The sequence below is a fragment of the Panulirus ornatus genome, chromosome 16 (assembly GCF_036320965.1).
Source record: "Panulirus ornatus isolate Po-2019 chromosome 16, ASM3632096v1, whole genome shotgun sequence".
Classification (NCBI taxonomy): domain Eukaryota; kingdom Metazoa; phylum Arthropoda; class Malacostraca; order Decapoda; family Palinuridae; genus Panulirus; species Panulirus ornatus.
In genome coordinates this window covers 1920092-1944635 of record NC_092239.1, presented here as the reverse complement: position 1 = coordinate 1944635, position 24544 = coordinate 1920092, and the positions used below count along the sequence as shown (strand labels likewise).

At 36.6% G+C, this 24544-nt stretch overlaps 1 protein-coding gene across 2 annotated transcripts; it reads right to left on the bottom strand.

Annotated features, from left to right (window-relative positions):
• Positions 1-243: 243 nt before the first annotated feature.
• On the bottom strand, positions 244-24529 carry LOC139754019 (BLOC-1-related complex subunit 8 homolog). Of its 2 annotated transcripts, XM_071670990.1 has the most exons (7): positions 24511-24529; positions 24264-24360; positions 21827-21938; positions 20965-21142; positions 17124-17231; positions 10796-10835; positions 244-1037 (listed from the first exon to the last, which is right to left on the bottom strand). In XM_071670990.1, exons 3-7 carry the CDS (start codon positions 21888-21890, stop codon positions 972-974), a joined length of 456 nt encoding a protein of 151 aa, XP_071527091.1. In that variant the 5' UTR covers positions 21891-21938; positions 24264-24360; positions 24511-24529; the 3' UTR covers positions 244-971. The 2 variants fall into 2 exon arrangements, with proteins under 2 accessions (XP_071527091.1, XP_071527090.1); XM_071670989.1 differs by lacking the exon at positions 10796-10835.
• Between the last annotated feature and the right edge of the window lie 15 nt (positions 24530-24544).

Genomic DNA, 24544 nt, shown 5'->3' with positions numbered 1-24544 from the left:
GAGTGATATGTGTGACAAGAGAGTTTGTGTGTTTGTGGACAGAATGCCAACAGTCCAAATGTGGCTGAGGCAGAGAGAAAAGTCAGCCTCCTGGGTCAAAAGAGTGCAACTTGACAACTTGTACTAATAAAACTTTGCGATAATACTTTTCACATGACATGTCACAGTTGACCAAATTCAAACCACCATGTCAGTATTGTAAACATCAATAATTAAATATTGAAGGCAAGAATGATATTGTACTAAGTTTTATATTTTTTTTATATTACCATGTAATGATACAACTTTTTTCCCATATAGTTTGTTTTTCATTCCACATGACATTGGGGGTTCCTTATGACTATGATACAGTGACAGTTTATTTTATTCACAGTTAACCCAGGATCAATTTCTTCACAAGAGTCCTGATATTACCTAGGATCTCTTTCCAGAGACTCCTGCTAGCCAAAGCTGCACTACTTCCAATAGCATGGAAATGTGGTATCCTTTGGAATTTGATTAGACTGTACTCTCAGTGACACAGCCTCAACAAAGGTGGCTTCACTCACGGTGTACCCTGGAGCAGGCAGAGTCAGGTAACACATATGGTGAAAATGAATGGGTTAATAATCATTTAGTCAATATATGTATCAATGTAATATACTGTGATGTCATGAACCTCAAATTCTCTGTGCTACTAATATGGCAAATATCATTGCCATGACATGTCAATACTGTCGTTTTCTGTACTGTAAATTTAAAATTTTTCTTTACATTGCACTTCATAAACAAGAGTTTCCAGTTGCTAACTTGAGTCATCATTCTTTTCCTTTTCATCACTATTTTCATCATCTTTCTTATCATATTTATCCCCATCTTTTTTATCTCCCTTCTCCTTACGGGTATGACTCTCATACGAGCTCCTAGCATGTTGGAGAGCTGACTCAACACGAGAGGCAGTTTCCCTGAAGGCATCTGGTAGGTCGGGAAGGTCAGGAAGATCGATTGAGCTGATGTGGGAAGAGAGACGCTTGTACATGCTTGGCTCCCGTTGCTTCCTGCATTAAAAAGAAATAACAGCACCATTACATCAGTTATCAATAGTGGTTTATAATGATAATTTTTCCATATCAAATAAATCTCCATGAAAAATGACAACAATATGAGCAAGATATATTGATATTTAGTCATCTATCTATAGTGCACCACAAAGCTATTATTAAGTGCAATACTGGATACCACAATCTGGAAAAACATTCAAGGCAAGTACTGTAATGTAGGAAAAAACAGTAATACCAAATGATGCACTTAAAAGTTATTTAAATTTATTTGCCTAGTTTATTCACCCTACAAAATTCAAAATACACATATTTTCAATATGAGGATTCAAATACACTTATTTTCAATATGAGGGTGTATGCAGTAGAAAAACTCAAGAAACCAGATTAGAAGTAATGCCAACTGCACCATCTACTACAATGTATGTTAAATCACCAAACAGAAGGTGCCAATAAATAATGTTGGCAAGTATGAAGTCTGTTGGGGATGAGAGAGCTTGGGAAGTGAGTCAGTTGTTGTTCGCTGATGATACAGCGCTGGTGGCTGATTCATGTGAGAAACTGCAGAAGCTGGTGACTGAGTTTGGTAAAGTGCGTGAAAGAAGAAAGTTAAGAGTAAATGTGAATAAGAGCAAGGTTATTAGGTACAGTAGGGTTGAGGGTCAAGTCAACTGAGAGGTAAGTTTGAATGGAGAAAAACTGGAGGAAGTAAAGTGTTTTAGATATCTGGGAGTGGATCTGGCAGCGGATGGAACCATGGAAGCGGAAGTGGATCATAGGGTGGGGGAGGGGGCGAAAATCCTGGGAGCCTTGAAGAATGTGTGGAAGTCGAGAACATTATCTCGGAAAGCAAAAATGGGTATGTTTGAAGGAATAGTGGTTCCAACAATGTTGTATGGTTGCAAGGCGTGGGCTATGGATAGAGTTGTGCGCAGGCGGATGGATGTGCTGGAAATGAGATGTTTGAGGACAATGTGTGGTGTGAGGTGGTTTGATCGAGTAAGTAACGTAAGGGTAAGAGAGATGTGTGGAAATAAAAAGAGCGTGGTTGAGAGAGCAGAAGAGGGTGTTTTGAAATGGTTTGGGCACATGGAGAGAATGAGTGAGGAAAGATTGACCAAGAGGATATATGTGTCGGAGGTGGAGGGAACGAGGAGAAGTGGGAGACCAAATTGGAGGTGGAAAGATGGAGTGAAAAGGATTTTGTGTGATTGGGGCCTGAACATGCAGGAGGGTGAAAGGAGGGCAAGGAATAGAGTGAATTGGATCGATGTGGTATACCGGGGTTGACGTGCTGTCAGTGGATTGAATTCAGGGCATATGAAGCGTCTGGGGTAAACCATGGAAAGCTGTGTAGGTATGTATATTTGCGTGTGTGGACGTGTATGTATATACATGTGTATGCGGGTGGGTTGGGCAATTTCTTTCGTCTGTTTCCTTGCGCTACCTCGCAAACGCGGGAGACAGCGACAAAGCAAAAAAAAAAAAAAGAAAAAAAAATCAATTAAAAAGATATGCTGGGGGATATCAGGTAAGAAGTTCTGCTTAGCACATAAGCTGACAAGTAATGCTGAATTTCTCAGTTATGAAGTAATGCCTGTAGCATCAGTTAACCAGTAATAATGGTTGTAACAATCAAAAAGTAACATTAGGTGTACCAGTTAACAATTACAGCTGCATGTGTGAGTTAAGTATTGATAGTGGCATACATTAACTGAAGGGCAATTAAATAATACATTTTATATATATTTCTAAATGGCCTTTGAGTATATCTCCTGCATACATGACACAAACAAGTAGTTTCATGGAAATAAATACTGATGACAATCAGTAATGAGTATGGTACTAAATGCTAAACAAGGTTAGGAATTTAATCAATATACACAGCACACGTATAAAAATCCACTTGTTGGGATCGCTGTACCAAAAATCAGTGTGTCACATTTATTTTTAGAGTAAAGGAATTACCAAAGCACATTCAAAACTGAGCTAAAACAGGCACATTAAATTACAAATAGAATATAACTTCTGGCACTTCCCACCAACTAAGCCCCATAGCAAGAACACAGAGAGAGGGAGAGAAAGAGAACAAAATAATATAGAGACAAACAGTTACTGGGATATGTTGGAAAATAAAAAATCTTACTTACATCATACAATCTGGGTGCAACTAAATGGTCAGATAGGAGCTATTTTGGTCTGAAACATGCAAGAGAGAGAATAATAAATGATACTAGATATAAAGAAGCATAAATATTCAACTTAATACAATAAAATAAAGAAAAATGAACTTGTAAAAAAAAAATAATATTTTGTTTGTGAGATCAAATAATTATAACACTGTTTTGCAAACACTGATTGTATATTTTTGGTTAATACAAATAAAAATAATTTATCTGGTAAACCTGAAAGAACACTTTATAAAAATAAAAGAAAATGTTAACTTTTAAAAAGAAAAGAATTTATGTACCAATGAGTCATAAAATAGTAAATATGTAGTGAATATGATTACTTCTTATTGCTTTATATTTCATTATAGGCTAACAGACTAGCAAGATGTTATTGAGATAAAGTATGGTAATGTGCAAATTCTATATGTATCAATGAATATATGCCGTGAGACAGCTTTCTTTATTCAGTGTGATAATTAACAGCATCAATAGGATGTATATAACAAGGTCTGGTTCAAGGTATTTCTAATTGTGTCTTGTGCTATCAGCTATGTTATGCAAATACAGTATTAGTCTGGCATAATTAGGTTCTAATTTGCTAGCGACTTATTACGGAAACTTGTGACAAGAAGTAGAAACTGTGTACTGCACAAAATTCAATCTTCTTTTAGTCACCTAAGATACCTACAGTGAAGCAGTTACCTTGAATTATACTCTACCTTACTGACAAAATCTTTTACTTCTTCCTACATTGTGGAGCACTGGTTTAAAAACATTCAGAGGTCAGGATGAACTAAAATTATATTACATATTACTTTTTTGTCATTGTATACAGTGAACTATACATTTCTTGCTCTTACTTTTCCATGTTAAAGTCTTTGTTAAGCTAAAATAAATAAATTAATGCTTTTAGTACTTACAATTTGGTATTTAAAAATATTTACCTGAGTAAAGAAAATAAAAGCATATCAATTGGCCTCCTCTGATTAGTTTGGTCCATCAAAAATGACCTAAATGATCCTTCCACTACAATCCCTTCTATGGGGCACTTGCAACACTCAGAAAATTGGCCATGTTCATCAGTCAGGACCACACTTCATAAAGTGTGGTGATAAGAAAATGTCTAATGAGGGGTGAGTACAGGGCAACCAAGGAGTAAGACTTCTGTATCTTTGGCCTCACTTCAGAACTGGATCCTTCACCTTAAACCATCACCCTGAGAGAGTTCCAGTTGCTTTAAAGTGCCTCCATCTTACACATCAGATGTATGACAGCATCTACAGAAAGTACCATCATGATTCTGAATGATAACAAGGTTTTTATTTGCTTCAGAAGAGGCATAGTTAGGATGTCTGATAAGAGACCACTTTGGTCAACAATCAAAGGAAAAGTAATCTTTTAGCTTTGATTAAACTTAGAACAACAAAAGGAACAAGTTCAAACACTGAACATCAGGTGCAGTGATAATACAGTGACTCTACAGCTAAGCATATGTGAATTCAAGCCTGGGACAAGACAAGGCTGAGAGGGTGTTCTCCAGTTTTTGATTATTGCCAGTTGTACATTCAAATCAAAGCCCTTCACTATTTCATTTTCTCTGGATCATTTTACTTGGGAAAAACCTTGGACATATGCTCACCTATTCAAATCCAACTAGACTTTATAAAAGGGATTAAAGGTCCTCTTTATTTAGGCTTTTTATCTTAAAGGATAAACTATTAGCCACAATTTTGGCCCAGCCCAGTTACCAAGACTTCTTGGCTTCTTATCATCAGATGCTTAAAGACTGTTTGGAAGGCCCTCCTTTTGAAAAAAAAAACATACAGGGAAACTTGATCTCAACATCCATCCAGTTTCCTCTTCAACAAACAACATGGAAGCAAATGTCCCACGCACCTCAAGAATGTTGTAATATGTACCTTTCACGTAATCCAAAATTCCTGATCAATCCAAGATAATGAAGCTATGCTCAAGCTGGAGTTTCCATAACCCCAACCTGAGTAATAAAATCAAAATGTTGATCTCATGAAAGTATATCAGTCTTATGCAATTGTAAGGTCCCTATTTTGAGTTACTGGAACTTGGCCTGCTATTATGATAGGAATGTAGAATTGAAGCCACTTGGCACATGAGTACAAAAGAAATTCAATTCTGTTAATCACCTTTAATAATATCTTCATGTTATGTGAATCAATGTTGTTGCTAGGGGGCCAGATGATGATAGAGTAAAGATAGTAGTTACGAGGTGTGACAAGATCTTGGGTCATTTCTCCATCCCTTCATGAGCAACAAGATCCAAAGAAAAGACATAACCCAGTGAAAAGGTCAGCATATAAGAGGAGCAAAAACATGACTCAGGATTCTCAGCTATTACACTTTCTACAATAGTAGTTCAAAATATCACCATTAAGCAGGAAAAACAGGGCCTTCCACCACATTCCTGAACAGTAGTTTTCGAATTACAAGGTTCAAAAGGTTCCAAGGCTTCAAAACTGGAAGGAAGACTTGGCTGTTACATCTACAACATTTTGCTTCACCCTTACTTCAAAAGTTTTCACCAAAAGTTTTTTTTTTTTTGAAAGGCAAACATCAAAGTGTATCTCAATGTCTTCTTACTCATGGCCATACCAAATGATATAAGCAATTCTCTTCAAAACAGAACACTTGTCCTTACAGACAAGGGATTTTCTGGTGAATCAGAAAAGTTGTCTCATACCAGCTCAGAGGTCTGAACAGTTAAGCCTTTTGTAGGACACATCTCACTATCATGAGAATCATCCCCCTGACATAATTTATTCTCTCCCCAGAAGATTTACTTTTCATATTCCCAGAAAAGCCTCAAAACAACAAACTGGGAGGGTTATGGGAAAATTAGTTTCATCTGTCTCCATATCACATCACATATAAAGATTCCTGCAGTTAATAACTGATTCCAGCTAGATACTATTCATATGTAGGCCTTCATTAACTATGTCCCATCCTCATTACTTTGCCTTTAACTCAAACTGAATTTCACCAGCTATGCATCAACAACTTTGAAGTTTGTTTAGATCCCTCATAAGCTGAACTTCCCTCACGACCCTTGTATCATATAAGCAAACATATTCAGGTGTGAGTCCAGTCCTTCAGGTAAGTCATTTACTTAGATAACAAAGATCATTGGTCCCAGGACTGAGCCCTGTGGCATGCCATTGATGATCTCAGTCCATTTTAAAAAGGCTATTCTGACGTGCATTTTAAGTCCCCTCTCACTAATTTAATTTTCAATTCACTGAAAGAGTCTACCCCCTTATTACTGTCTGAAGATCCAGCTTCTTTACCTACTCCCTTCAAGCCCAGTCAAGAGCAGAAAATATTTCAGATAGGTAATGGGATGAAGATCTTTTAAAAAGTCTGTGAACGATAGAGAACTTTAGTGCTGAAACAAAAACTCTAATTTAAAGCAAATATTGTAATGGAAGTAGCTAACAGACAGGATAATGTGCTGTGACAATGATCTTTGGTGAAGCTTCTGGAAAATAAGTTATGGAAAAAATAAAAAGGTGCTTTACAGCATGTGATATACTGAAAGGTTCAAGTAAAATATGGAATATACTTGGAGTAGTTAGGAAGATTTTTAGTATCCCTTCATCCAGATTTACAGTTACTCTCTGGCCACATCCACATTCCAGTATCATCTCCCTCACTTATTCTTTTGCCCACATTGCCTTTCTGCACTACCTCCTTCCAAGAAACCTTATTTCTCCCTTGGTTTTGAGTAAATTTTCCTTTCAAAGTCTGAATTTTCTCTCCTTTCATTCATTTGTATCAACTTTTAACTTCCTTACTCAGGCCTTTATATTTAATGCTACCCTTCATTCACCCTACATTCTGTAAGATTCAGTTTCTTCTAAACTTGTATTTATCCAATCAGCCAACTGCTTTATGTCATCATTTCATCATGCTGTTGCTCTCACTGCACAACCTCTTCCTTCAGTGCTACACACCCCTAAGACAGCCTTTATCAATGCACTCTAAGTGTCTCCACATCACCTTAACCTCACTTTCTGTTGTTTTATCCATTTTTTTCTTATTTACATTCTTTGAGAAGTATAAATTTTCATTTCCGTTTGTTAACTTCGCTGTTTCTGTCCTCTCTCTTTTTCATTCACAGTTCTAGTTTTGACCATTAAGCAACATATTATTATCACATGATCTGATAAGCTTCCAATTATTTCTCATAAAACTAACATCATGCATACTACCTTCATATTCTTTCATACTAGAAACATATCTTCTCTTGTTTATCCTGGCTTCTCAGTACCTATAACATGTGTATTAAGGGAAATTCTTGTGGTGAAAATAAGTGCAACACTCCCACAAAAGTATCCACAAAGGTACTTTTTTTGGGGGAAAGTGCACATATTAAACATACTTTCAGCATTACCTTCACTTAAGACTCTGTACTTCCTAATTACTTCAACATTATATAATGTCGATCTATTCATCATACTGCCCATCACAATTGGTTCCTCTCCAGAATCCATTTCCTCAAACCCTGCTTTTAAGTTCTCTCTTGGAAATAACTCCTCTTTATCAATGAGTGGTGCATTTCAACTAAAGGTATTAATTTCAAATATGAATTTTGTAACATACAACTGAGTATATATATCTGCAATCAAAGGTCTTTTCAATCCACAAAACTTTCATCAAAATTCCCATACCCTTTATCACAGCACCATCAGTTCTGTTTAAAGTTTTATCTCACACCCCTTACTTCATTTACTCAAACATTCCATCACTCCTTAAATAGGTCCCTCAGACACCTTGCAATATTCAAACTACCCTTCCTGATAATATGCACAACTTTCATCCTCTTAAATTCATCACTTATTCCTTTTACATTCCATTCAGTTAAATAAATATATGTACTGTGTCTTGTAATTAGCTGTACACACCTTATTTCTGAAGGCAAATGCACCTATAGGGGAAATTTATTTGTATAATTGGAACCAGCAGATCCAACTCCATATGCAGGTAAATGTGCAGACTCACAATTCCCTAGGATAGACTTTCTACCCTACTAGCCTACACCATAGTCTCTTACCTTACTGATTACCTGATTAAATCACTTTACCTAACTGGAGTGAATGCATTTCTTTTTATAGATTATATTCTTTTAGAATATGTAAAAGGATGTGAGCAACATCTACAACAACCGGCAAAATTCCAGAAATTATCCATAACCCTGCATGGCTTGGCACCAGAAGGTGCAGAGATGACGAGTGACTTAAATACATTCTCTGAGGATATTGCTGCATGTGCCATCAAAATTAATATAATATATATGCATCACTGGCAACAGAGTGGCAGCCAATCTTTAAATCTTTATGGCAAAAACTGAAGTATTTAAAAAAAAAAGTTATTTTTTTTAAATATCATAGGGGAGAAAGAATACTTCCCACGTATTCCCTGCGTGTCGTAGAAGGCGACTAAAAGGGGAGGGAGCGGGGGGCTGGAAATCCTCCCCTCTCAATTTTTTTTAATTTTCCAAAAGAAGGAACAGAGAAGGGGGCCAGGTGAGGATATTCCCTCAGTGGCCCAGTTCTCTGTTCTTAATGCTACCTCGCTAACGCGGGAAATGGCGAATAGTTTGAAAAAAAAAAAAAAAATTAAAATTTCATAAACATAACCAATGAAAATAAATTTCAGAAAAATTAGTATATACGATCACCTGAGATCGCTAATAAGCTGATATGACTACATACTCTAATATCCCAATTTATTTACCTACACCATTACCTTAACTTCACCCACTTTACATGGGTGGATGAAATGCATAAAATCTCTCTGCATTCACACACATGTTCAATATGCTAAAGTGAACATATTTTTCCACATTAGTATGAACTTAACCTTTCACTTTGCACACTAGATTGCTTTCCCTTGCAAAAGCAATGCCTCTATGCAATATATCCTCACAAAGAAAACACTTTCAGTGCCTGCTGTTAAGAACAAAAGCCCAGTCATTATCATTATACTTGATTGCCATTTCCTGCGTTAGAGAGGTAGTGCCAGGAAACAGACGAAGAAAGATCCATCCACTCATATACATAGAATCACATACACATGCATGTACATATCAACATATACACATATATACACATACATATGTAAAAATTCATACTTGCTCACCTTCATTCATTCCCAGCGCCACCCTGCCCCACAGGAAACAGTATTGCCACCCCTTGTGTCAGGAAGGTAGCGCCAAGAAACAGACAAAAAAAAGGTCACATCCACTCACACTCATCCTCTAGGTGTCATGTGTAATGCAGCAAAACCACAACTCCCTATCCAAAACCAGGCCCCACAGACCTTTCCATGGTTTACCCCAAACGTTTCACATGCCCTGGTTCAGTCCATTGATAGCATATCGACCCCAGTATACCACATTGTTCCACTGCACTTTATTCTATGCATACTGTTTACCCCCCTCAATCCTTCCACCTCCAATTTGGTCTTCCATTTCTCCTTGTTCCCTCTACCTCTGGCACATATATCCCCTGTTATCCTTACTTAAAATGAATCTAAGCTTTTCTCAATGCACTTCCATGATCTACCTCCTCCTTATACCTTCATCCCAGAGAAGCAGGATAGCAAGCCAATTTCTGAGAGTTGGGCATTCCTGCCCTTTGCCAATCTGTGGAGATGGAACTGAAGACCCTAGCTCTTAAATCAGTAACCACAAAAGGTGCATGTGATCCTCAGATACTGATTAATTCCCTTACTGTTCAGTTCATACCACCTAACACTGCCTCAGATGTTCTCATTTACTCTTCCATATTTACAGATGATGAGTTGAAGCAGGTCCAATAGGCAATATATTTTGTCACTTATGTTACATTGTTGTACCAAGCTGATCATTTCTTTTGTCTGTGAGGCACCACCCTAAAATGTTAAAAGATAACATAAAGGATACTAACTTGATAAAAATTTGTAGATATCTCCTAAACTAGCTAATTTTGCAAAAGTTTCACTAACCTGAGACCTAAAGTGTCATAAGAGAATTACAGAACTTCACAGAGCACTGTAAAGTACTGTTCTCCAAATCTTAAAAGAAAAAGTTAAGAGTCTTATTAGTTAGATCTCTGATGTTTTGGTCATACAGCAGAATTAATCATAAGTATTATTCCTTCCCTCTATATGTAGAAAACTTACAACAGATACTAAATAATCTTCCAAACACATTAATGCTTGCTAAGTCTGATTTCTGCACAGTGATGACTGGAGTGACAATGTATCACTGACTTTTACTGACTAGTTGACTTTGAAGTCTACTTTCAGCATAAATTTAAAGTGAAAAGAGCACAGCAAATATAAATATATTTGGTTTGCTCCCAACTTTTAGTGATACATTAACTGCATTATAATTAGGAAAATGAGAAGAAAAGCCAATACAAAGCAACAAAAGTACATCATTGCCCAAGCCTATTTAGTACCACATGAAATAAATGTTTGCCCTTTACTTAAGAAAATGCCAATCCACAATAAAAAAAGTAAAATATTTGTTTAATATCGCAAAGTGTCTTATGTGGGCAACCTACTCACAGAATTACATGCACTGTTTGTAGCCACCACGGAACCACACCTACAAAAGTGAAAATAATACCAATGAATTAAAGGACAACATCTACATTGCTTCATCAATTTGATGCACAGATACCAAGGTAATGTAAGCCAAATGATTTTATAGTTACATGAAATAAATATTTTTGTGTCAATGATTAACCATCTATAACAGTATATGACGAAAAAAAATAATCAATCTATTGAATAATATTCATAATCTAATAAAACTGTAATACAAGGAATTTGTTATTTGTTGTAAAACTTGTGAAAGGCTTGTTCTTTGTTGCTTCAATCAAGAGGAAAATTAATTTTGAATATGACATTCCTGTTCTCATATGCAGGGCAGCTGCAAAAACATTTATTGCAACTGATTTGTCTGCATTAAGGAGTAACCCAACATTACCTAGGGAACTCAAGTGACACTCTTGAATTTAGCCACATATAATTCAAGTTTGTTGAGCTAAAACAATAAAAAATAAGCACAAACAGTCAGGAAGCTGGACCACAATGCAAAAATGCAGTTACCCTAACAAAGTTTCATAATACCAGTCCAGGATGAAATCTTCAATTTAAATGTCTACACTAAACACGAACACACTCATCCCAATTGTGGTAAATGGGATGGCAACTTAAAAATCTCTGCAGGTGTCCTGCATTTGAAAACAGAAATATCTCTAACAGTGAAAGCTCATACATGTATTCTGCACTTCATTCCTGGCTTACATGGGAAGAATACGCTTGCATATTATTAGGGATAAGGGTGTAGGACAACAAGTCCATCCATGGGAATTAAGTGTCATAGGGTTCCAGGATCCTAGTTCTACAAAATCAATTTCAGCAGAATACGAAATCTCATGTGCACTTAGTTGATTCCATGTAAATGTAAATAAAGCTCAAGGTAACAAAATATTCTACAGGCAATGGATCAATATCCATGCTGTCTCCTTTGAATTAAAGTCTATATTTAATGAAATAAATTACTTCTGCAGCTTATTTTCTTTTGAAGGTCACAACACAGTGAATGAGAAAAATGACTTTACAGCATCTGATTCTAATATTTGCAGAGAATCAAGATTTTCAAACCAAACTATTTAGTATTTCTTAGAGTTTACATATGGGTCCCTGTAAATTCTAATCAATGCAAGTGAAGATTAAGATAAAGATCTAAGTAATTATTATAAAAAATCAGTAAAACTTCCTTGTAATATGAACTGGAAAGATGAAATTGAAAGGTTAGACTTTCCAAAATTCATTCTGATCAAAAAAGACTCATGATGTACATACCTTTGCATATGAGTAAAATTCCTTAAACATGACAAAGCTAACAAAATTTGCCTGAAAAGGGGTGAAACGCTGACTAAAAGTATATCCATTGTTGGATATGACATGTTTACAATATGAGGAAAGAAAGTGTACAGAAAATGCCAAAAAAGTATACAATATAGACCCATGGAACAATGAATAAAAAATAATATGTTTAAATTAAAAAGTTTAAGTCCTTCGATACATACAAGAAATAATTGTAGGAGACCTAAACATTGCTAAAATTAGGTGGGTTTTATTGTAAAATCATCATGAGGGAAACAGAGAAATAAATTATACTGAACATTTCTTTTCATATCAAATGAACCTACAATCAGTAAGAAGTAACAACATATCAGGCTTAGTGATACCTACAAACAGAGATGTAACTAACTTCTGTGAGGTTTGAGAAAAGCTAGGTAAAAGGGATCTCAATATTTTCTGATTCATTATAAATTTCTGCTTTGATTTTCAAGATAAAAACATGACAATACCTAACCTTACATTAGCAAATTTCAATAAAATGCATCAGGACATTGATAATGTACACTGGATTAGAATTTTAGACAAGTACAAAATTGAAAAGATGTGGAGTAGCTTTTAACACATTATATTTATCCTTGAGAGAGAGACTGTATTCCCAAAGGAAAAGAGAAGTGGTGAAAGAGATATGCATGACTGGGTAAATAAAGATACGAAATATGTAATTATGAATAAAATAAATGCACACAGCACATCTAGGCAACAATCCACAGGCTCATGATTTGTGCAGACAAATAAAAAGATTGTGGGAAAATAATCAGAATCAGTAAAAAAGGGATCTGTAATGGGAATGCCACATAACATAAAAAACAATCTCAAGAATCATTTATATATGAAGATGCACAAGACAATGACATCTTAATTACTGACAAGAAAAACATGGCTTCCCTACTAAAGTATTTTGATTCAGTGCTTATGGATGAAAATTTCTAAAACACAATACAAGCACAAAATGCATTTCCTGAGACAGAAAATGAGAAATTAAGCATTCATTCAAAACTATATGGATGTGTTGGAAATCAGATGTTTGAGGACAATATGTGGTGTGAGGGGGTTTGATCGAGTAAGTAATGAAAGGGTAAGTGAGATTTGTGGTAATAAAGAGTGTGGTTGAGAGAGCAGAAGAGGGTGTTTTGAAATGGTTTGGTGGCATGGAGGGAATGAGTGAGGAAAGATTAACAAAGAGGATATATGTGTCAGAGGTGGAGGGAATGAGGAGAAGCGGGAGACCAAATTGGAGGTGGAAGGATGGAGTGAAAAAGATTTTGAGCGATCGGGGCCTGAATATGCAGGAGGGTGAAAGCTGTGCAAGGAATAGAGTGAATTGGAACGATGTGGTATACTGGGGTTGATATGCGGTCAATGGATTGAACCAGGGCATGTGGAGCGTCTGGGGTAAACCATGGAAAGTTTTGTGGGGCCTAAATGTGGAAAGGGAGCTGTGGTTTCAGTGCATCATATATGACAGCTATAGACTGAGTGTGGCCTTTGTTGTCTTTTCCTAGCGCTACCTTGCATGCATGTGGAGGGAGGGGTTGTCATTTCATGTGTGGCGGGGTGGCAACGGGAATGAATAAAGGCAGCAAGTATGAATTATGTACATGTGTATATATGTATATGTCTGTGTATGTATATATATGTATGTGTTGAAATGTATAGGTATGTATATGTGTGTGTGTGGACTTGTATGTATATACATGTGTATGTGGGTGGGTTGGGCCTTTCTTTCATCTGTTTCCTTGAGCTACCTCACGAACGCAGGAGACAGCAACAAAGTATAATAAATAAATAATCAAATACTTGAAAATTTAGAAACATTAAACTGAGTAGGTCAACTGGTCCAAAAAACACTTCTCCCAGAATTTAAAAAAAGACAATCTACCAGATAGCATTTCTGATTACCATGACATTCAATAAATTCCAACAAGAGATGGAAAGTCCCAAATAGCCAGAATCTTGCGAATAAAACAAGAACTTTTAACAACAGGAGACAGCTGATAAAGCTCTTTAAACTACTGATCTATCAATCTTACTCTAAGATATAAATAAAGAAACAATAACTAGGGTAAAATAGTAAAATTTCTATGTATTTATCTATATCTCTGATGCCCATTTCCTTTGGGAATTCCCTCAAGGGGGTGGCCACAGGAAAAGAGCCTCCCATAACCAGTGAACTACAGTGTCACTTCTTATTCTAATATGCCTCCCCCTTCACAGGCCACTGGCAGAGGGTAACTCTAGAACTGTTTTCAGTGGCTCCTAACTAATGTTCCTACCGACTACTTCAACCTAATGTTCTAAATTACCACTAGAATTTTACCTAATGCTCACTCCTAAATGTTCTAAATAAAGAAATAATGATAAACTAATAACTAATTATCAACATGGTTTTCATAATAAAAAATTATTTAACAAATCTGATTAAATTTTTCTCAAATGCAGAACAACCGGGATTTCAAAATAACCTCACATTATCTTATTAAACTTCAAAAAAGCTGCAGACAAAGTACCAAGTACAAGACTGATATGTGAAAGAAGCTTATTGGACAGAAATCAAATATCTACATCGACAGGAGTGGCTCACAGATGGAAAACAATGAGTGATATTAAACCAAGAAGCATCTAACCGAGTCAGTATGACAAGAAGGATACCAAAGGGTTCACTCCTAAACTCATTACTTTAATTATCTATAAATGATCTGGAGATATGATACACCAGGATAATTTGTAAACCTACCAATCATAAAATTATGAAATAATGCCTAACCAAAGTCAGATTTGGTGTGATTTAGACAAGTGAGAAAGTGGTCAGGAATATGGTAATGCGTTTTAGTGCCGATGAATGCAAAGTAATGAATTATGGTATGAAAAATATAAAAAAAAAATTTTCTTTGCTATTATTAAGTGCAAGAAGTATATGCTCTTGGAGTCAATCGGTTGCAAAAAAAATTAAATCTTATAAAGGAACTCAGAGATTTAAAATTATTTTATCTAAAGAGATGCAGACTCCAAAAACTCCAATACAAATTCTCTGATTACTAAATAATTTTGGCAACATCACTATTCTCTACAAGGAATAAGTATATGAAATTACTGGGAAAAGGAATGACATAATATTTGTATGAGTGGGAAAAGGCTTTTTCAGCTGCAGAGTTGCAGAACATTGGGATAAATAACACTGTTTAAATTTCTTTTTTGTTCCTGGGTAATAAGTGTTATTTTCTAATTGTCTAGAAAGAACAGAAAATGGCTAATATTCCCTTGAAACTTTGTTTTTGTGATCAGGACAGTGATATTTTGAAATTTACCTATTTTTCTTCCTTTCACTTCCTCCTTTTGAATCAGCATTTCCCTTTCCTTACTTCTCACATCAACATTTCCACCCTTACATCCACCTCTTTCCTTTTTTTTACCTTCTACCCATATAATTTCTTATTATCCCCAAAATTTTCACTTAACTTTCTTCCAAAATCTTCATTTATTCTTTCTTTGCTTTCTCTATCAGCTTCTTAACATTCTGCTTACATATTCTGCATTCTTTCCTCCTTTGCTGAACTTCCATTGGTACATTCCTATTGAGCAATCTACCATATGCCTTTTTCTTCTCTTCCACAGCAATTCAAATCTCTTCTCTCCACTATGCACTGCCCTTTTTATACCTGTATTTCACTACCTTGTATCCAAATACTGATTCTACAACCTTTACTAGTATTTCTCTAAACACTTTAAACACCTCATTCACACACGACTGCAATCCTACATTCACTACACTTCCATCCAAGCTTTCAGTGACCTTCCTTTCATACTTCTCCCTGTATTCTTCCCAATTCATCTTCTAGCTTGCCAACACTTTAACCTCTCCATTCTTCCTTACACTGCAAAATGGTCAGTCTCCAAAGAATCCTCTCATGACTCTAGCATCTAGCACAGGCTCTCTCAATCTTTCATCCACTACTTACAAACAAAGCTGTAGACTACGGGAGTAATGAAAAATACTTTATGGTGCCACTGGGGCCTGATTCTCTCGTTATGACTATGCTGGCTCAGGTGTTTTTAATGAATTATATGAATCTGTCAGGAATTCATGGAGCAATAACCCATTCATAACTTTGATTCTCAAATTCTTTTTATTTCACATGAGTTTCATAAGACAACAGTTTGATGCATAGCATATAAAAGCATACAAAAAGGCAAAATATGGTGTGGACTAATATAAACCAAAAATTGGCAGAGAAAGCTTGAGCCTGGATTGGAGTGTGCTGAACATGACTGAGTGTACAAGTGTCCTCAGCCATAAATTAGGCAAATTCAAAGACATCTTTGAGATTTTTTTTTTCCAGAGACTGTTTTCAAAAATGCATATATTTTGATATAAAGATTAATGAAAAGTTAACCTTTCTACAATATAAAGTGAATTACTCCTATATAGCAGGGAAGAGTCAATAAATCACAAAAATTTCAGAGAGAGGTTTATGGATTGTGATTTGCACTATGAGTCCAATAATTGAAAGCTTAATAGCAGAAATGAAATACTAAACTGTATCAGCCAAGCACAGTTTACTAATCATTAAAAAACAATAAATTTGAAGTGGAACATTAAAGTCTTCCGAGCAAATTAGTTCATTTAAATAAAATCTCTACAAAAATCTAGTCATGGTAGGAAGGGGCTAAAGCTGCCAATGAACTGATATATGAAGTAAGTTTAGCCAGAATTGAATGCTGTGAGAAGATTCTCCTAAGTCTAACACTTGGTAATTACTTCACCATATCACTTAGATGTGATAAAGGGTATCCAATTCCTCCAGATTATCAAATTTCACAAATACTATTTGAGACAGCTGTCATAGCACACTCCCTTCTATCTTTCCTTCAACACTCAAAGCAATTGCATCTTGAACATTAATCACAAAATAATGAAGCACTATTCGTTCAGAAGCAAACTGAACCAGTAGATACTGCATACCTGCGTGTCTGTTCATATTTCAGCTGCTGACGATGAAATATGGCACTCTTTAAAAGTTCCTGCAAGGAAGTGAATTTTTCACCTGCATCCTTCATTACTCGTACAGCACTGAAAAAGAATATCAATGTTTTAATGACAGTCGTCCTTAATTTAAAAAACTTCCAATGTTCAATTCAAAGTCAATGTTATTCTCTATTAAATTCCTGCATCCTGTATGGATCCCACCCAGTATAAAGTTATTTACAAATAATTGTGGCCTATAAATATTGCTTTCAAGTGTACATGCTCAAAATGACTTTCATGAAGTAAATCCAAGTGTATTTAGGCACTATCATTGTTGAAAAACTAAATGAACAAGCTGAGCTTCTGCCTGAAAATGAGTGAAAAAATGAAATGGCACTAGCTTTTACTCACACACATTTTGTAACCATTTACATAATTCTCTGTTTTCATTTCACTTGCATCCTTCTAGTTTTATTTTAATAAAATGGAAGATCAGGTTAAAAAGTTTGTTTATGTGATCTTTGGGTGGCATCTTTTTCTTTTGACAAGTGGCTTCAGGAGTGTTAAAGGATGTGTCAATGAAGTGTTTGCTTTAAAGAATATATGTAAGTACTACATCAAGAGAGAGGGATTTGTATGTAGCATCTATGGATCTGGAGAAAGCATATGACAGGAATGACAGAAATGCCTTGTGGAAAGTGTTACAAACAGATGGGGCATGAAGGAAGCTACTAAATGCAGTAGGAATCTTTTACCGGGAGAGTAAGGTGTGTGTGGGAGTAGGAAAGGAGGAAATAGTTGTTACTGGTAAAAGTGGGTTTACATTAAGGGTGTGATGTCACAATGGCAATTCAATTTGTTCAATGACGAAGGTGAAGAAGGTTAATGCATCAATGTACACCTAAGTAGCAAGGTATTATCTTATTTACTGCCACGAGTCAAATCTGGGCTCTTTGTAGAACCTATAGATTTACAATGGATGGCAATCCAAACAAAGAACAAGTCACTGCTGTAGTCTGGAGGTCTAAATATCCTTCTTGTAACCATAGTGGACCGTTATATGCCTTCTCTCGGAACTTACAACCTCTGTGGTACACCTGGTACATTCCCACTTTCCCCACTGCACCCATCTCTGTCTTATAATGTATACTAGGCATGCTTGCTTCATGTGCTTTATGATGCATAAAGGAGTTGAATCCTCATGGATACAACTTATGTGATAAAATTGAGCTTCAACCTCCCACTGAGCAAGTTCTCCCTCAGATACTTTCAGAACTATGTCCAAAGGTGAGAAACATTAAGGAACTCTTTGTAACTACAAAGATATTATTCTTCTACTGACTCATTTCCATTATTCATCTGTTGCTGTATATAGGCCCTAATTTTGCCATTTAAATTTCAATCAGATGATTACAGAAGACTATATTAAGTAAAATATAAATAGATATTTGCAAAGATATTTGTATGTAGCATTTATGGATCTGGAGAAGGCATATGATAGAGTTGATAGAGATGCTCTGTGGAAGGTATTAAGAATATATGGTGTGGGAGGCAAGTTGTTAGAAGCAGTGAAAAGTTTTCATCAAGGATGTAAGGCATGTGTACGTGCAGGAAAAGAGGAAAGTGATTGGTTCTCAGTGAATGTAGGTTTGCGGCAGGGGTGTGGGATGTCTCCATGGTTGTTTAATTTGTTTATGGATGGGGTTGTTAGGGAGGTGAATGCAAGAGTTTTGGAAAGAGGGGCAAGTATGAAGTCTGTTGTGGATGAGAGAGCTTGGGAAGTGAGTCAGTTGTTGTTCGCTGATGATACAGCGCTGGTGGCTGATTCATGTGAGAAACTGCAGAAGCTGGTGACTGAGTTTGGTAAAGTGTGTGAAAGAAGAAAGATATGAGTAAATGTGAATAAGAGCAAGGTTATTAGGTACAGTAGGGTTGAGGGTCAAGTCAATTGGGAGGTAAGTTTGAATGGAGAAAAACTGGAGGAAGTAAAGTGTTTTAAATATCTGGGAGTGGATCTGGCAGCGGATGGAACCATGGAAGCGGAAGTGAATCATAGGGTGGGGGAGGGGCGAAAATCCTGGGAGCCTTGAAGAATGTGTGGAAGTCGAGAACATTATCTCGGAAAGCAAAAATGGGTATGTTTGAAGGAATAGTGGTTCCAACAATGTTGTATGGTTGCGAGGCGTGGGCTACGGATAAAGCTGTGCGCAGGAGGATGGATGTGCTGGAAATGAGATGTTTGAGGACAATGTGTGGTGTGAGGTGGTTTGATCAAGTAAGTAATGTAAGGGTAAGAGAGATGTGTGGAAATAAAAAGAGAGTGGTTGAGAGAGCAGAAGAGGGTGTTTTGAAATGGTTTGGGCACATGGAGAGAATGAGTGAGGAAAGATTGACCAAGAGGATATATGTGTCGGAGGTGGAGGGAACGAGGAGAAGTGGGAGACCAAATTGGAGGTGGAAAGATGGAGTGAAAAAGATTTTGAGTGATTGGGGCCTGAACATGCAGGAGGGTGAAAGGCGGGCAAGGAATAGAGTGAATTGGATCGATGTGGTATACCGGGGTTGACGTGCTGTCAGTGGATTGAATCAGGGCATGTGAAGCGTCTGGGGCAAACCATGGAAAGTTGTGTGGGGCCTGGATGTGGAAAGGGAGCTGTGGTTTTGGGCATTATTGCATGACAGCTAGAGACATAGTGTGAACGAATGGGGCCTTTGTTGTCTTTTCCTAGCGCTACCTCGCACACATGAGGGGGGAGGGGGGATGGTATTCCATGTGTAGCGAGGTGGCGATGGGAATGAATAAAGGCAGACAGTGTGAATTGTGTGCATGGGTATATATGTATGTGTCTGTGTGTGTATATATATGTGTACATTGAGATGTATAGGTATGTATATTTGCGTGTGTGGACGTGTATGTATATACATGTGTATGGGGGTGGGTTAGGCCATTTCTTTCGTCTGTTTCCTTGCGCTACCTCGCAAACGTGGGAGACGGCAACAAAGCAAAATAAATAATAAATAAATATTTGCAAAGAAAATATTTATGAAATTATCATGGAGAGAATGAGTGAGGAAAAATTGACCAAGAGGATATATGAGTCGGAGGTGAAGGGAACGCGGAGAAGTGGGAGACCAAATTGGAGGTGGAAAGATGGAGTGAAAAAGATTTTGAGTGATCAGGGCCTGAACATGCAGGAGGGTGAAAGGCGGGCAAGGAATAGAGTGAATTGGATCGATGTGGTATACCGGGGTCGACATGCTGTCAATGGATTGAATCAGGGCATGTGAAGCGTCTGGGGTAAACCATGGAAAGTTCTGTGGGGCCTGGATGTGGAAAGGGAGCTGTGGTTTTGGGCATTATTATATAACAGCTAGAGACTGAGTGTGAACAAATGGGGCCTTTGTTGTCTTTTCCTAGCGCTACCTCACACACATGAGGGGGGAGGGGGATGTTATTCCATGTAAGGCAAGGTGGCGATGGGAATAAATAAAGGCAGACAGTATGAATTATGTACATGTGTATATATGTATATGTCTGTGTGTGTATATATATGTGTACATTGAGATGTATAGGTATGTATATTTGTGTGTGTGGACGTGTATGTATATACATGTGTATGGGGGTGGGTTGGGCCATTTCTTTCATCTGTTTCCTTGTGCTACCTCGCAAACGCGGGAGACAGCGACAAAGCAAAATAAAAAAAAATAAAATATCTTTAACCCACAATAAACTTAAACTGCAATAAAGGATACCTTTTTTGGTAAACTCTCATAAAATACAGAGACATACTGGATTAATGACATTGCACTTAAATGGATCTAAAGTAAGTTTAATTACCTCAAAGCATATTCCACATCATAACAAGCTCCTTGCAGCTGAGAATGGAGTGCAGTAACATGCTGTCTGCGTGTGACAGTCGGAGGTAGAGCACGACGCACATGCTCCTGAAGACGGTACACTGCTAATGATGGTTCATTGGCAGAAATGTGAATGTTTTCACTTACGCGTTCCAAGGCTATAAAAAAAAAAGGGGGGAATTTACACATACAATATTTTGGTTTATCAAAACCTACAAAATTCAACACTATCAATTATGTTATATTTATGAGTTAACACCACATCATTTCTGATTAATTATGATGTCTGCAATTTGGTAAATACCAAATGCAAATAAAATAAAGTATCATAAGGGACAGGGATGGAAGAATATTGGTAAAATCCACACATCTCCATTCACAGAGGGTGACTATGAGGGATGGGAGCATGGTGGTTCAAAATCCTCCCCTCCTGCAGTACTACAGTACATTACGAAATATGAACAGAGGAAGGAGCAAGGAGCCAACCAAGGATTTTCATCAAAGGTTCAATAATCTGCTTCCTGACAAACAGGTATGAAAGATATCAAAGTATTTTGATAATTTGAAAAAAAGAAAAATCAAACTATCTATTATGATTTTAAAAGATCTGCAGAATAGTAAAAATGAATTAATCTTCACATATAACGACATTTCCTCTCTTCAACAAGGCCTCTGATACAAAATCAAATAGAAGCATATCAGTTAGTGGACATTCAGCTATGATCACAACTCTTGATACCATTCCCTCCAATACCTGAAAACTTTCAGCATAAGTAATTCATATTTGCTTGTATAATAATGTTTTCTGTTGAATTCATAGCTGAGAAAGTCTTCATACTTACTTTTTTTCACTTTAATCTCTAAGTCAGGATCATTTGGAGGATGTGGAGGAGACACTGCTGCCATCTTTTATGTCACACCTCACTCTTGGCAATGTCTAATAAACACCATTAACTGTTGGGAGAAAGAAATATGACATCTGTTTCCAGTAAACTGTATTGAGTATGTTCTAATAGTCAAAGATCTATAAAAAAAAAAAATATAACTCTCTCTTTATGTATTACTGATACAATTTTCAGCAAAAACACTCAAACCCTGTGGTGTGAGTGAAATGACACTGCCCCTCCCAAATTGTCAGCTCTGAAAATGACACCTCCCTCTCAATCCCCACTTTCCCATACACCTTACCCAACAAGATCATACCTCTATAATCTGAACATTCATATTTTTTCACCCTTGCCTTTAAACAGACATTATACAGTGCATATATTATCTGCCAGTTCTCAGGTGCCTGATCTAGGGTTGTGCACAAGTAAAGTAACCTGACTAACAGTAAAAAACAAGCACTCATAGGATTTCTCACTTTCAGCTACAAAAATTACAGCAGTAAGTACTGAGTGAGAAATAAATCTCATAGGTACAGTCTACAAAACCTAATCTTATTCCAAGTAAAAAGGGTTGAGGTCACCTGATACAAACCTTTAAAATCATCAAAGACTAACAATCCCTATCGAAGTAGATATTTAAAGCTAGAGCACCCAAAGATGAAAGTACCATTTAAGATTAAATGATGAATATTTTGCCTCAAGTCTTTGACTACTATCATTTGCAATTTCGTAGATACGAAGTTCACAAATGTTATGTTTGCTTTTCCACTGCTTCAGCGTAAAAGCCTAGAAAGGATCCAACTGTCTGTTTCTTATTGCTTTTCTATGTAACTCTATATAATCATTCTATCAATTCAAGAAATCTGTGGAATTCTTTCAATCTAGGCCCATGTGGACAAAGGCATATCTAGGGTATGGCAGGTTGGGCAGGTGCCCTGGGCGCTACTCAACAGGTTTTATTTTGACATAAGCTACCTGACTGACATATTTGATGGTTTGGTTTTGTGAGATAAAAAAAGAAACTCCCTTACTTTTCAACTACAGTAATATTTTGCTATCAGTTGCATTACCGCTTCTACATTACAATTTTGATCAAATAAGTCTCTTAAGTCTTTAATAGTTTATATAAATTTAAGTTTGGCCTAACTCTTCAACAGTTTATAATTACACTGTATATATTTTTTATATGCATCCACTGTATGTACATTTTTAATCAAGCCAGGGGTGCAATTTCAGTGCTTGCTATAGGCACTATTTCCCCTAGATACGCCCCTGCATGTGGATCTCAGTCCACCTAAAGCTATCTAACATTTTTTTCACACAGAATCTACAAAAAGGGTGGGCTGAGATCAACATTGTGTATGTTTGTAAGCACTGACTATCTAGACAGATCATCAGACAATGATAAGTGTCTCATCATCACTCATTGAGTTACATTAATGATAAGAGTGGGCCAGGATTAATACTCAGATCACAGAAGTCAAAGTGTCTGCTAACCATATAAACAAGGATGGTTGAAACTGTGTTATTCTGGATAATATTCCATCAATCTACAAGCATAAAAGCAAGTGCATCATATCACAGGCCAACATGATGCAATGGATAGGGTCAATGACCAGGAGTCACCAAGGGTCTATCCAGGGTTCAACCCACAGAAGTTCAAATACTAGAAACGGCAACTGCCCAATACAATGCATGTTGGTGTTCGGGTGACGGTACTGGTAAGAGCAGTATGGAAAATTACCATTCTGTTACCTGACTCGGAACAAATCTTTTTCATCATATATCAAATATTGTTCTAATAGTTCATCTGAACATACCTAATGCAATTTGGATGATGCACTGATATCTTGGTACATTATGGGCACTTTGGGCATATTTGGGGGCTTTGTCATACTGCTCGATCTATTATCTTTAGGCTGACATTTGTTGGCAGTTATTATGATGCTTAACCCTGAATGTGGTTGGTACATTACGACTAAAATACTGAACATATGCTATATCTTGACTACTTGGAAAGGTTAAGTGGATTTTCTAGGTTTTAAGTATATACTGTTAAGTATTTCGTGTACTTTTATACTGCTCAATCCTAAACTGTCTGCTATTCATAACCCTCGCCACTACTGCTTAATTCACTTGCATTAAATTGACTATTAAGTTCGGAATCATGCTCCACAACTGTAGAACAATAGCTTTCAATATCGAAAATTAGTTTCACTGAGTGGCTAACTGGTAATTTACCATGTTAACTCAGGCAAACACCTGAATAGGCGTCTTCATCTCTTCTTAACAGCAGATTGCGTTCTCTTGATATGTATACATGTACACTGTATAAATACATGACTATCATATATACTTTGACGTATTATAATCCTTTTTTCAGTTAAGTTACCTTAGCAAGGAGCCTCACTCAGCACACTGGATGCATCGATAGGAGGTAATGTTGCTTCTGTCGACAACCTTTTCCCCCACCAAAATGGTCGCGAATTCTGCAATTTAAATGAGACGATTATCCTCACCAAAAGAGAAGTTTGTATGAGATATAGATAATCAAACTGATTTTTTTTTTTATAGAATCTTAAAATAAAAAAGGTAATGTCGTCAATTCATACGAAAACAATGTAAGAGAAATATGTTACGTCTGTAGTGTGGTATTATGAGAATTTGTATGCC